Source organism: Hyperolius riggenbachi, chromosome 1 (assembly GCF_040937935.1).
Source record: "Hyperolius riggenbachi isolate aHypRig1 chromosome 1, aHypRig1.pri, whole genome shotgun sequence".
Classification (NCBI taxonomy): Eukaryota; Metazoa; Chordata; class Amphibia; order Anura; family Hyperoliidae; genus Hyperolius; species Hyperolius riggenbachi.
Window position 1 is genome coordinate 217,302,710 of NC_090646.1, and position 14,266 is coordinate 217,316,975.

General features: G+C 48.4%; 1 protein-coding gene across 6 annotated transcripts in view; it reads left to right on the top strand.

Moving 5' to 3' along the window:
• Positions 1-14,266, top strand: part of PDE5A (phosphodiesterase 5A) — a 236,196-nt gene that overhangs the window by 49,028 nt on the left and 172,902 nt on the right. Inside the window, exon 1 of one of the 6 annotated variants that reach the window (XM_068280429.1) lies at positions 8,536-8,654. The exons of 1 other annotated variant lie outside the window; for it this stretch is intronic. In XM_068280429.1, coding sequence (XP_068136530.1) covers positions 8,548-8,654 — 107 coding nt within the window. In that variant the 5' untranslated portion in view covers positions 8,536-8,547. Of the gene's footprint in view, positions 1-8,535; positions 8,655-8,838; positions 8,964-9,367; positions 9,541-14,266 lie in introns of those variants that run through there. 4 more of the 6 variants (XM_068280420.1, XM_068280474.1, XM_068280413.1 and 1 more) reach the window with 4 other exon arrangements.

Genomic DNA, 14,266 nt, shown 5'->3' on the forward strand with positions numbered 1-14,266 from the left:
AAGGAACACAAGGGGGGCGCCAAACCTACTAATTTGCCTAGGGCCCCATTACATTTTATTCCATCTCTGAGCACACGTGTCACGGACGATTGCGGGGACGCAGGCGCGTCCTGGAACCGCCCGTGAAGAAAAGAACGATCGCACTCGATTCCTGCATCAAGTGCGCCTCAGATCAATAGAACCAAGATTTGACGTGTAGTATCCCTCTGCTTAAAACAGCTGGGGAATCTGTCTTAGCTGAGTGAAAGCCTGGGGGGAGGTGTTAATTAGCTTGGACATATTCCCTGTGGAAGGCCCAATTTCCCTTTTGGCTCTGGGAACCAGGTGACACTTAGCTGATCTCATGGAGATGTTAATTAACCAAAGGATGCCTAGGTGCAGCCAAGCAGGCTACGAATCCACGGGAGGTCTGGACACTCTGTTCTCTGCTAAAGATCAAAGGAAAGTCAGCTGTTAGCAGCTAGAACACAACCTCAGTCTCATGGCATAATCCATAACTTCCCAGATCTGTAATATTTTTGGGGTTCCTGAGATGGCAGCTTCACCAAACATGGGGGAAGTGTAGCATGAGCCCCGGTGCTGGTTCTGAGGAAGTTTCAGAACCTTCGGAGGTAAGGACTGCCAGCTAGGCAGTTTCAAAGTGCCCTGATGATACCACAGGGGTCCCACCCCTCATGTCTGGTATCAGGGCGCTGGGTAAATCGAGACAGACCTGAAAATGTTAATAAATCTGCCCTGACCTGTACGGTTCTGTGAGATAGAGCCCATATATGGGTAGATATGATTTCTAGCCCCAGTACAAGGGGAGGGCTCATCTCATCTTTGAAGGGGGTGTATGGCTCCCCGCCCTCACTCCCTCCTACTGAAGCAGGGGCATAAGAATGGCTGAGGACCCAAACTCAGTGTCCTCCACACTGAACCATCTTGCACTCATCAGATGCCAGCTTGAGGATATGCTGGCATCCACCTGGTCTGAACTCTGAACTCTGGACTTTGAAACCAAGAACTTTATGATTCATCCCACAATAAGGACATCTTTCCAGGAACTAAGTATTTTTCTCCCTTCTTTTATTTTCCATACTGGCTATTACGGTTTTAATAGTTGTTGATTTTCATAATTGTCTGTATATATTAATTATTTATATTGCGTGAATAAACGACTTTCCCCAAGTCATTCACTGTTTCGCTACCCTGCTTATCAGCACACACAGAAATGATCCCGGGTCTCTGAAGATACACTACTGTTTGTTTGTTGTTGGCTAGACAGAATATCGTGTGTTTAACCGTTTTATTCGCAGGATTAGTCAGTCAGTTAGTGGGCCCCACGGTCCCATAGTAACCGCGGTGGTGGCAGTTTACTCTGAACCAGTAGGTGACGTTGTAATTACCCGTGTCTCACAGGCTCCCTTCTGAGTTGTCTGCGGCTAATTCTTAACGGTTCCTGCGCATTGACTGCGACCAGAGTTCGCACGATCTGTGCGCTGGCACCGTTTAGAAGGCTAAGTGCGGTCAGCCACTGAGGGCTCCTGTGACAGTGTTAGGCAGCGGTTGGGACCTGTGTTGTGCTGAAAGTATCTACGATAGCGCTAGCGCTATCGAGAAACGAACTAATTCGTTGGTGTAGCTGGAAGGCAATATATTTTTTATATATACAGAGAGACTGTGTAGCCAGTACCCCTCCCCAAAAGTTTTATTTTATTTGGCATGGAAATGTCCGGGAACTACAAGAAAATGGGCCTGGCGGACCTGCAAAATCTTTGCCAAGAGAGAGGCATTGAGGTCGGCCGCAAGAAACAACAGGACCTGGTAACGGAATTGTTTCAATGGGATACCCAGCAACTGCGGGAGCCGGGAGTGTCCGCTGAAGTGGATACCAGCCCATCTGACAATCGAGGGGAACCAGAGACTGAGACTCCTGACCGTACAGAGGTTGTGCATCCTGAGGGCCCTGCATCAACAGTTACGCCGGAGAATGTCAGTGTGGACCCCAATCCCAGAGTTTCTGAAAGTACTCGCCTGGAACCGGCCAGTACTGGACTGTCCGTTTGTACTGATCCGCTAATGCAGCAGGCGTTACAAAAGCTGATGGACACTGACCTGGACAAGTACCTGCAGTACATGCGTGAAGAGCGCCAAATGCGGGAGGAACGGGAGCGGCAAGCTGCTGCTGCTGCTGCTGCTGAATGCCACGCGGAGAGGGATGCCGCTGAGCGGGAACGCCAACGACAGCATGAGCTAAACATGGCAAAAGTGCAACAGGCCAGCCGGAGTTCACCGCCCAGCCTCCCTGCTGAAGGAGCTGCACCACCCGTAAGTGCAAAATTTAAATTTGCTAATATTGAAAAAGACACAGACATTGACTTGTTTTTGCGGTCTTTTGAAAAAGCATGCCGTCAGTATCGTCTGTCCCAAGACCAGTGGGCCAGACATCTGACACCTTTGCTGCGCTACAAAGCGCTTGATGCCTTCGCAGAATTGCCTGCGGAGAAGGATAATGATTATGCTGCTATAAAAGACGCTATCATTACTAAGTACCAGCTGACGCCAGAAGCCTATCGGAAAAAGTTTAGGGCCTGGCAGAAAAAGTCTTCTGATTCGTACCGAGATGTGGCCAGCAGCTTGCTCACCACACTCCGCCAGTGGACGCTAGGCCTCACCAAAGGGTCTTATGGCGTCCTGGAGGACTTGATAGTCCTCGAACAATTTCTGAACATTTGCCCTGCTGATGTACGACAGTTTGTGTTAGAACGCAGGCCGGCTTCAGCCACTGTCGCTGCAGACCTTGCTGAGACTTTTGCAACTACCCGGGTGGCTGATACCCGCAGAACTGTCCCATCCAGCTGGAGAGGAGGTCAGCCCAATACCTCGGCAGACCCTCCTGCCCCTGTGAGCCGTCTGCCACAGAGGCCACCCAGCGCAGCTGCTGCACCCAGGCCTGCAGCGCCTGGAGAGGTCACCTGTCACTACTGCCGCCAGCCCGGACACATGAAGTTCGACTGCCCGGAGCGGAGACAGACATCACCTGCACCTCACCCACAGCAGAGGCAACCCGCCAGCGAACCACAGCCTGGATCATCAGATTTTGTCCTGTTTGCACGCGGACAGGAAATCCGCGACCGAACCGACCAGCAGCAACTTGTTAGAGTGAACGGCAAAGTTGTCACCGGATTTCGAGACACCGGAGCTGACATCACGTTAGTTCACTCACATCTTGTGCCAAAGGAGAGCATCAGCTCCAGCCGATCCCTTGCCCTTACTGGAGTAGAGGGCACCCTTTTCCACATAGCCCACGCAAAAGTGAAGCTGGATTGGGGAGTGGGAGGAGTCCAAGAACGGGTTGTTGGGGTTATGAAGGATCTCCCAGTCCCTGTGTTGCTAGGGACTGATTTGGGCAAGCTTGTGTCCTACTATGAACCTGCCACGACCGCCTTGTCGCTCACGGAAGGAGACGGACTCTCCACCCACCACCAGGTACTTTATACACTTGGGGGAGCACCAGGGGGAGGTGGGTTGAATGTGCCCAGTTCAAGGGTACCAGGTTCAATAGTGCCTGCTTCAAAGGCACCTGAGTTTGATGTACAGACTGTCTGTTGTGATGATGCTGTAGCTGTACCTGAGTTTACTGTACAACCTATCTGTAATGAAAAAATGTGTATACCTGTTAATGTCATTACTGCATGCAATGATGATTTGAGTAATGTCCGTCTGTGCCATTCTGACAGTGTACCTGTGCTAGCAGTACCGCGCAGCTGCACTGCTCAGAACCCGAGCTCAGAACAGGTGGAGGGGGTTCCGGCCTCCTCCCCCTCCTCTGACCGCAGGGATGAGACCTTTCAGCCGCTGGCCTCGTGTGACATGAGCCAGTTGGCTGAAACTGACAGCGCCATATTCTCAGCCGCACTACAAAGTGACCCAAGCCTGGAGGTGCTCAGGCAGCAAGCCGCTGAGCCCCTCGCAGACGGGGCCGCTTTCAAGGTGTACTGGGAAGGTGGGAGACTGTACAGTGAGTCCGCACAGCCCCCTACAGGTAGATCCCACGCGGATACCAAGTGGCTTGTGGTCCCGAGTGCGTTCAGGGGACATGTGCTGAAATCCGCACATGGTAATCCTCTGACAGGGCACTCGGGTGTCCGCAAGACACTCGCCGGTATTCGGAACCAGTTTTATTGGCCCCGGATGAACAGGGATGTAGCAAACTACTGCAGGGCATGTGCCGTCTGTCAGGAGCTGGGAAGGTCCGGGGATTCCCGCGGGGTTCCCTTAGGTCCACAGCCACTCAGCAGGGGAACCCTGCGTGGGCTGGCTGTTGACCTAACCAACCCACTGCCCGTTGTCAGCAGTCCCGGCAGACACCACGTCCGACTGCAGTGGCGCAAACGCCCTGTCCAGAACGGTCCATGTTGGGTCAACCCTGAGGGTAGCAGACCGCGACCGGTCCAGGGGAACTGAGCCACAGGCTCCAATAGGTTTTCCCGCCGTACCGGCAACTCGAGGCCCGTCAGCCAGGTTAGCGGCGCCGCCACACATCTTGCGGATGAGTGGCTAAGCCACGGACAAGGGGGAGGGCTGTCACGGACGATTGCGGGGACGCAGGCGCGTCCTGGAACCGCCCGTGAAGAAAAGAACGATCGCACTCGATTCCTGCATCAAGTGCGCCTCAGATCAATAGAACCAAGATTTGACGTGTAGTATCCCTCTGCTTAAAACAGCTGGGGAATCTGTCTTAGCTGAGTGAAAGCCTGGGGGGAGGTGTTAATTAGCTTGGACATATTCCCTGTGGAAGGCCCAATTTCCCTTTTGGCTCTGGGAACCAGGTGACACTTAGCTGATCTCATGGAGATGTTAATTAACCAAAGGATGCCTAGGTGCAGCCAAGCAGGCTACGAATCCACGGGAGGTCTGGACACTCTGTTCTCTGCTAAAGATCAAAGGAAAGTCAGCTGTTAGCAGCTAGAACACAACCTCAGTCTCATGGCATAATCCATAACTTCCCAGATCTGTAATATTTTTGGGGTTCCTGAGATGGCAGCTTCACCAAACATGGGGGAAGTGTAGCATGAGCCCCGGTGCTGGTTCTGAGGAAGTTTCAGAACCTTCGGAGGTAAGGACTTCCAGCTAGGCAGTTTCAAAGTGCCCTGATGATACCACAGGGGTCCCACCCCTCATGTCTGGTATCAGGGCGCTGGGTAAATCGAGACAGACCTGAAAATGTTAATAAATCTGCCCTGACCTGTACGGTTCTGTGAGATAGAGCCCATATATGGGTAGATATGATTTCTAGCCCCAGTACAAGGGGAGGGCTCATCTCATCTTTGAAGGGGGTGTATGGCTCCCCGCCCTCACTCCCTCCTACTGAAGCAGGGGCATAAGAATGGCTGAGGACCCAAACTCAGTGTCCTCCACACTGAACCATCTTGCACTCATCAGATGCCAGCTTGAGGATATGCTGGCATCCACCTGGTCTGAACTCTGAACTCTGGACTTTGAAACCAAGAACTTTATGATTCTTCCCACAATAAGGACATCTTTCCAGGAACTAAGTATTTTTCTCCCTTCTTTTATTTTCCATACTGGCTATTACGGTTTTAATAGTTGTTGATTTTCATAATTGTCTGTATATATTAATTATTTATATTGCGTGAATAAACGACTTTCCCCAAGTCATTCACTGTTTCGCTACCCTGCTTATCAGCACACACAGAAATGATCCCGGGTCTCTGAAGATACGCTACTGTTTGTTTGTTGTTGGCTAGACAGAATATCGTGTGTTTAACCGTTTTATTCGCAGGATTAGTCAGTCAGTTAGTGGGCCCCACGGTCCCATAGTAACCGCGGTGGTGGCAGTTTACTCTGAACCAGTAGGTGACGTTGTAATTACCCGTGTCTCACAGGCTCCCTTCTGAGTTGTCTGCGGCTAATTCTTAACGGTTCCTGCGCATTGACTGCGACCAGAGTTCGCACGATCTGTGCGCTGGCACCGTTTAGAAGGCTAAGTGCGGTCAGCCACTGAGGGCTCCTGTGACAACACGCAATAGAAAAAGACCTTTAGATTCCCTGACTAGCTTTTACTTCAGTCTATTATCTCCTGCCCCTTCGACAATTAATTACCATATTCATATTAAAGCCACAAAACTATATCTGGGAGCCAGGACAGAATGTGAGGGATAATGTTTTCAGTGGGGCCAGGCAGCAATAACAACCTCTTATCCCCCCCCCCCCAAAAAAAAAAGTTTCAGACCCTTTCCCAACACCACAAACTAAGGGCTGGTTCTGACAAACGGCTCCTGGCAACTAATTTCATTGCAGCCAAAAGCTTTTCTGCTACATTTTACATTGTTTTTTATTATGTTAATGGCCTAGGGCAGTGTTTCTCAACATTTTATTGATATGTACCCCTTTTAAAACCCTGTAGACACCAAGTACCCCCTGGCATAGTAAACATTATCACAAGTACCCCTTGACAAATATATATTTTATCGTAGTACATTATAATTGGTTCTAAACAATTTCCAAGCATTTACTATTGCTTTTAATTAGCTAAAATACTGATTTGGTGTTGTGTAAATAAGATTTATCATTTTCTAAAACTCTAAATTTGTTATTCTTGGTTAAGTATATAAAGCCCGAGTACCCCCTGGAAGCATCAGAAGTACCCCCTGGGGTACGCGTACCGCATGTTGAGAACCTATGGCCTAGGGTGACAGAATGTAACCACAAACTTGGCCGATTTCAGAAGCCGTATGTAGCGTCCAGTATAACTCAATCGACCGCATCTCAATCACAAAGAAATGCATCCCATAAATGACAGTGACAATAGCAGACAGCCGTCCGTTTTAAGTGACCCTTAAAGAGAACCCGAGGTGGCATTCCATTACGTTAGTGGGGCACCGAGGCTGGTTGTCCACACTAACACCAGCCTCTGTTGCCCCATCGTGTGCCTCAAAGACCCCCCTGCTCGCCGCTACACCCCCGCAGTGCTGGCAACACGCAGCGTGTCGCCAGCACAATGTTTACCCTAGCGCTGTCTGTCAGCGCCGCTCCCCCGCCTCCTCCGCATCGTCGCTACCCGCCCGTGTCCCTTCCCTCCAATCAGCGGGCGGGAAGGGACGCGGGCGGGTAGCGGCGATGCGGAGGAGGCGGGGGAGCGGTGCTGACAGACAGCGCTAGGGTAAACATTGTGCTGGCGACACGCTGCGTGTTGCCAGCACTGCGGGGGTGTAGCGGCGAGCAGGGGGGTCTTTGAGGCACACGATGGGGCAACAGAGGCTGGTGTTAGTGTGGACAACCAGCCTTGGTGCCCCACTAACGTAATGGAATGCCACCTCGGGTTCTCTTTAAAGGACACCAAAACCAAAGTGAAAAAAAAAGTTTCACTTTCCTAGTGCTTCTACCAGCCGCCTGCAACCGTCCTGTGCCCATGCCGCCCTGGAACAATCCTCCAGACCCATGCCACGGCTAAGTTTAGTTTTCAGTGACTGGTCAGCCGTCGCCTTCCTGCACATGCACAGGAAGAGAAATCTTAGGATGACGACGTGAGCCAGGACGCACGTGGCCAGGGCTGCGCTGACGCAGTGTTGCCAGTTGCGGCGGTGGACTGGAGCATCGTTCTGGGTCACGTACGTCCTTGCTCACGTCGTCGTCGCCGTCCTGCGCATGCACAGGAAGAGGTATCATGCACAGAACGGCAACGTGAGCGAGAGCAAGGATGCACAATGCAGGTTCTAGACTTTTTGCTGCATGAGGCAAATTTGTGAGTGCTTTTTCCCAATGATAACCTCTTCACCTCACTCTCCTCTCCCTTCTCCTCCTAATCTGACTGCATGCTGTTAGTGTAAACACACAGTACAAACATGCTGCCCCTGTAATCTCTGTGCCTGATGCAAATGTTTCACCTCGCTTCATGAGAGAATCGGCCCTGAGGACGCGTACAAAACCTAGTTGTGGTGGGGGACCGGAGCATCGTTCCAGGACGACGCGGGCACAGGGCGGCTGCAGGGGGCTGGTAGAAGCTCCAGGTAAGTGAAACGTTAAATAAAATCAATCAATCAATCAATCAATCAATCAATCAATCAATCAATCAATCAGCTTGGATTACAGCAATCAGCTTGGATTACAGCAGTATTATGTAGCTGACTCAAGTAGTGTCTTTGTGTATCCAGCAGTGGGCAGTAGTGGGGCAATTTAGAACCTGAAATCCCTCACCTGAAGGTGCCTGTGTAGCACACATCAGCACCACCATGGAAGGTACGGAGAAAACAGTAGTAAAATGAGGAGGAAGTGCTAGATAAACTCTCATGAGGACAGCTGGCTCATTACTAGCAGGCTGCCGCCGCCTGTCACCCAATCCCATGCTGGAAACCCCTCAAGGGTCTTTCTCCCTTTAGCTTCTCACAGGAAACTCATTCATTACGGCATGCATTACTACTAGTTCAGGACCATCAGAGCGCAATAAGGCAGACTCTGCTCTGGAGACAGTTGCTTGTAGTGAGTTGTGCGCCCTCCTTCTCCTCCCACCTCCTCCTCCTCTACATGGATCAGCCACACACCATGGAGGGCAGCTGCAGCCCGCAACCCCAGGACTATGAGGGCATAGAGTCCTGGCTGGACGACCACTGGGACTTCACTCACTCCTACTTTGTAAGGAAAGCCACGAGGTAAGGCAGGGGCTGGGAGATGCAGCGGGGACTGGCATCATCTGACAGCAGGGACTTTTACTTTTGTTATGTAACAGGATGGATAGATGGGCACATGGCCATGGCACCGGGGTGACACCTACCAGGCTACCTCCTGCACATTGTCAGTGATTAGTGAATGCTGCAGTCGACCAGAGACACCCGGTGCTGAGTGATGCGGAGGGCAGTCCCTGCAAGGTTCTCTGGGGTCTCTCCTCTATATTGGGGGGCGCACAGCACGCGGGGCTTGTACTGCGCAGAGATGTGGGTGCTACAGACATGATCCAGCAGGTGAGAATGATAGATGAGAGACAGATGATGGAAAGATAGATGGATGCATAGATAGATGTGTGTCTGTGGCTGCACTGTGCAGGAACATGCAGATTGCACAATGACAGAGGTTGCATGTAAGGATAACAAGTGTGAAGCACGCCCATCCTGGTGTGGTACCCTAGTCCTGGCTGTGGGTCAGTGCTGCTGAGCTGACTTGAGTGGAGAATGCTCCTCTTACTTCCGTCTGCTGGGGTGGATCCAGAGGACAATCACACGGACGCTTCTAGGAAGTTGTGGGAAGCCTCGCATGAGCTCAGCCTTTCCCCAAACACATCATCATTTATCAGTGAATGCAGCCTGACCTCCCTCCTTCCTGTACTTCACCCCACTTTCCTCTGCCTGGCGCCTGCCTTGGGAATATGTTGCAGGGGAAAGCTGTCCATGAAGCCTCAGTGAGTACTCCTGCTGCTCTGCCAGTGTCTCCCAGCCCTGAGCTGGGGGATAGCCCCGGGGCCCGGACTGAGGACCCCTCTGCAGCTGTCCCCACCACAGGCACCTCCAGCAACAGCTCGGCGCATGTGCGCTGCTCCCTACAGTAAGTGCTGCCAAACTGTGAGTACAAAGACCAGCATCTGCAAGTAGCACAAAGGATGATCGCTACTATGCTGCTGCAGCTTTATGGAACTTTCTTCTGGGGCTATTGTCACTTTCACTCTGCCTGCACTTTCTTCTCTGTCAGGCTGGTCCTCAGTCTCACTGCCTGCTGTTGGACAGATGTCAAACTAGACAGATATAGTCAGGCACTAGATAGATAGATTAATAGACATAGATGATAGATAATAAATAGATAAGTTTCCTATATTGTTGCAGCTAAATAACCAGATCCCACAGAGTTGCAGTGATCAGAGTCTTGTTACAGTGAAGAGTGGGTTATTGTGTCCTAATAAGGAGAGGAAGGAGAGCTGGGATATGCCTTGTTTCAGAGTAACAAACAAGAGTAGCTCTCCTTTCCGCAGCCAGGATGGGGGAGATCGCTGGAGAAGGGTCTGATCCAGGAGCCGCAATAATATAAATAACACGTGTGCATGGCTAGCATCAAAGACACCTTTTGATTGTCACAGAGATTTCATTGGAACTCTGATTAACAACTTTACGAACTACGCTGCCAAGTTTTGCCTTGTAACTATGCAACAAATATGTAACAGATTAATTGGTGGAGGCATGTTGATGTTCAAAGAGAACTTGTACTGCTTCTAGCTTGTTAGAGATCCACCAGATGGCCATTACTTTTTAAAGCATTTTAACAATAAAAATACAAACCTACTAATCATGCCAGTCATACATAAATTGATAATGGCGCAGTATCGCAAGTGATTTATTATCCCCAAGCAAAAATTCCAACTACTAGTAGCTTTCAAATTCTACAACCTTGTCCATATTATCTCATTTGGCTGTCAGCACCAATTTAGCGCACAACTGATCACACTACTGGTGTAGTGCTTGATGTATTACAGCGATATGTAGTTGGTGATCACTGCTATCCCTTCCCCCACCTGCTCCAGGGAGATCTCCCAACAACATGCCCCATCATCCTTTCCATACAGAAACTGTCCCAAATCTATCAAAAGTGGATCAGACATATTGGGGGCAACAGATCACTGGTAGATTTCATCAAAGTGATAGAATATGTTGGAAAAGTCACTACATAAATAGCCAGCCTTTTATTACTCATTATAACATATTTTCAGTTTTTATGTAAAGGAATGATTGACTTTTCTCTGCCTGATGTCTTTAAATGAGCATTATTAGTTGTACAGTATATTAAATGTATGATTTTTGGGCCTGTGGTGTAATTTAAACTTGTGAATATATTCTGTTTTAAGTAGCGGTTGGTGTACTTTTTTGTCAGTTGTTGCAAAGCACTCATTGCCCAGTAGAACTTTTTTCAGCTGGTAATGTGTTCCAATGTGTTGCTCAGAGGCATAGCAATAGGGGATGCAAAGGTTACGATCGCACCGGGGTCTTCCGTCAACCTCTTCATTGGTCCTGTGCTTGTAATAATCACTTCTGTAGATGCTTTGAATAGTGGTAACCATTAACAAGCTGTTCCCCTTCCCCTTCCTGCACCTCTGATACTGTGGTTGTCCTTGACAGGTCAGTTGCTATGTATAGACTGCTTGGAGGGGCACAATGTAAAACTTACACTGGGGCCCATAGCTGCTTAGCTACGCCACTGGTGTTGCTAATGATTTTCAGGACTGATATTTGAGTGCAGAGAAGTCACTTTGGTGGCCGTGTGCGACTCTTATGAAATGTCGTTTGGGGCAGTGGTGTGTGACTGGAATCAATGCTTCGCCAGGTCCCCAGGCAGTGACAGGTTTTGCTAGAGCCAGCTAATGGTTTTTAAATTGTCCTGAAAAAGCTTCTGTTCGGTTACACATCTGCAAAAGCGAAAACATGCAGGGATCATTTTGCATGTCTGCGTAGCACGAACGCTGAAAGATCAGATTGTCTAGAGAGATTGCTCAGTCAAGATCAGATTAATTATTGACTACCGCAAGTACAACAGCCTTCTGAACCACCTGCTTCTCTGAAACCATCTGTGCCAGACTCCTAGCTGCCTCTAAACATATGGAAAAAGTCCTATATTGAATTTCATAGATCAGTCACTCCTATCCATGAGAAACATGAGACTGCAGAGCAAAAGCAATGCAGCGTCACTCAGACAGCACCACACTAATGGACATTCACACTGTACAAGAATTGTTATGTGTAAAAGGACAACTAACAGTGCATATTGGAGTTTCATAACATTGGTCAAAGAGTTTCAAAAACTGGATAGGAGTTACTAAAGGAGAAGATTAATATTGTAGATTGAATACAACTTCATGGCAAAAGATCTCTCTTGGTCTACTCTTCTAATAAACAGTGCTGCGTAACATGTTGGCACTTTATAAATACAAATACAATAAATAATAACAGCGCTGTTTTAGGGCTACCATGTGTCCAAAATGACAGAAGTAACATAAATGTCAAACTCTGCAGAAACGGGTACTTTAATATAGCGCAGTATATTAGACAAGACACAGTATATTGCTATTGCAATTTTCTCCTGGTGGACTGAAAGCACCAGAGCTGCAGCTACTTAATTCCACAGACGGCCAGGATCAAAGGGAAGCCTTGCCCAAAGACTCCTTATTGTTTTATGTACTGCCTTGAGCCGGGATTCGAACCCTGGTCAGAGGTTCAAACCCTACATGAAAGGAAAACAGCCTTACCATCTGACCCTGTATTTGCATATTGTATTTGCATAATGTACTTACATATTGGAATTCAAATAAGCACAGTGTTTTATGTTCATGCAAAAAGATTAACGTAGATGAAAACTACAGTAGTAAGCCTGGTACAACTCATACAATTTTCACTTCAGATGCTATTTCTGATGAAGTAAATGATTTGATTGGGCAACAAAAATATACAGCCTACTGATTGCCAGCAATTGATCTCAAGTTTAGAATCAATCGGTTTTTCAATCTGAGGCAGATCAGACATGCTGGAAAATATTGATCAAAATACTGGCTATCGTTCCATGCAAATATCCTTTTGATTGATTTTCAATCAATAACCAATTGGAAAAATGATCAGAAATCTCATCAGAATTTGAAACAATTACATACGAGTGTATGCTAGCTTTCTTCTATATCGGAACAATGTCAGATCTGAGTATCAATTCGATCGCTTGCTTGAATAGGATCTGAAGTGAAAATTGCATGGTGTGTACAATCTCTAGTAAATACTCACAGTAGAAAGAAATCTGGTGTAAGGAGAGTACATCAGTAAAAACGTGTGTGTGCGTGCGTGTTCAGTAAAGTACTATAATGTTGCACAGGGAGCACATGGCAATTTTACTATTGTGTTGGGATTGTGATACCTACCTTACCTCTCACCTAGAAATGTCGCAAGGCCCTCCCACATGCCACTTAAGCGCCCCCCTTCCCCCCCATCCCCATTGGCTAATTTTACCACTTCTATGTATTATGAGTGCTGACCTACACAATCTGTTCATAGTATTTGAAATCTGTTAGCCCTAATACTGCATGGAAGTGATAAAATTTGCCAGTCACTGGCTAATCAAAATTGGAAGTGTGCAAGCTGTGTGTACGATGATTGGCAGCTCCCAGAGGTATGGACTGTTTTCCTAAAAAAAGCCTAACATTGGGATAACTGAACTTTCCATTTTTAGCTTAATTTCCTTCCATTCACTTACTATCGTGATGGTCAAATGGCTTCACTGCTTTGAGAGTTATTGACTTAGATAACCATGCAGCCAGTACAGTTCAGAATTCCCAGCTTGTGTGGCTCACTCAGGTCTTTTACACTATATGCTGAAAAACAAATGCGTTTTAACTTTCCATAGCAGTGCATTGTGAAAAAGTTTTCGTAAGAAAACATGGACATTACTTTGTAAATCAGTTTTCTTTTAGTTATAACTGAGAGCAACTTATGTAGTGTAAAAGGACCATAAGGGACAGATCACACTATTTCTGCTGCCTGGCATTTTGATGGACCAGGCAGCTGACTTAAAATATACAGGTAGTGATATGCAATGATTTACAATGGCCTGGTTCACAGTTAAGATATGGTCTTACCAAGTCTGTTGCAATAAAATCCAGCTGCAGTGCTGATTTATTTGCTGTTTATTAGATTGCACATTGGGGAGGGCAGCACAGCCTGCAATGGACTTTGCCAGGTGTTCAGCACCTCCACTAAATATAGATATATATTTCTGCTCTGGCATACTGTGAACACAGTCTAGGTAAAGAAGTTGTGAGATACACATATATGAGAATGACAGCCAGGGGACTGACTATACATTTAGGCTTCTTGCACACCAAGACGTTGCGTTAGGTGCCACGTTAAGGTCGCATAACGTGCACCTAACACAACGTATGGTGCTGCAAGAGCCGACGGTAGAGTGAGCCGCGTTAGGCGGCTCGATTCCTATAATGTCTCCCAGAGTGGCGCTGATTGGCCAGCGGGACCACGTGATGTGGAGCGAGACACTCCGCATCACGTGGTCCCGCCGGCCAATCAGCGCCCGCCAGTGCAGTGAATATTAAGTAGCCATGTGCGCGGCTACTGTAGCTGGCTCTCCCCGCCTCCTCTCCGCCCCCCACTGCGCATGTGCAAACAGTCTAACGCGGCTATAGCCGCTCCAACGCCGTAGCATGCTGCACTTTGCACAGAACGTGCAGCGTTACATGTAACGCAACGTGGGCTGTGTGAACAGCCCACTTGTGTTACATTGCTGTGCGTTGGGG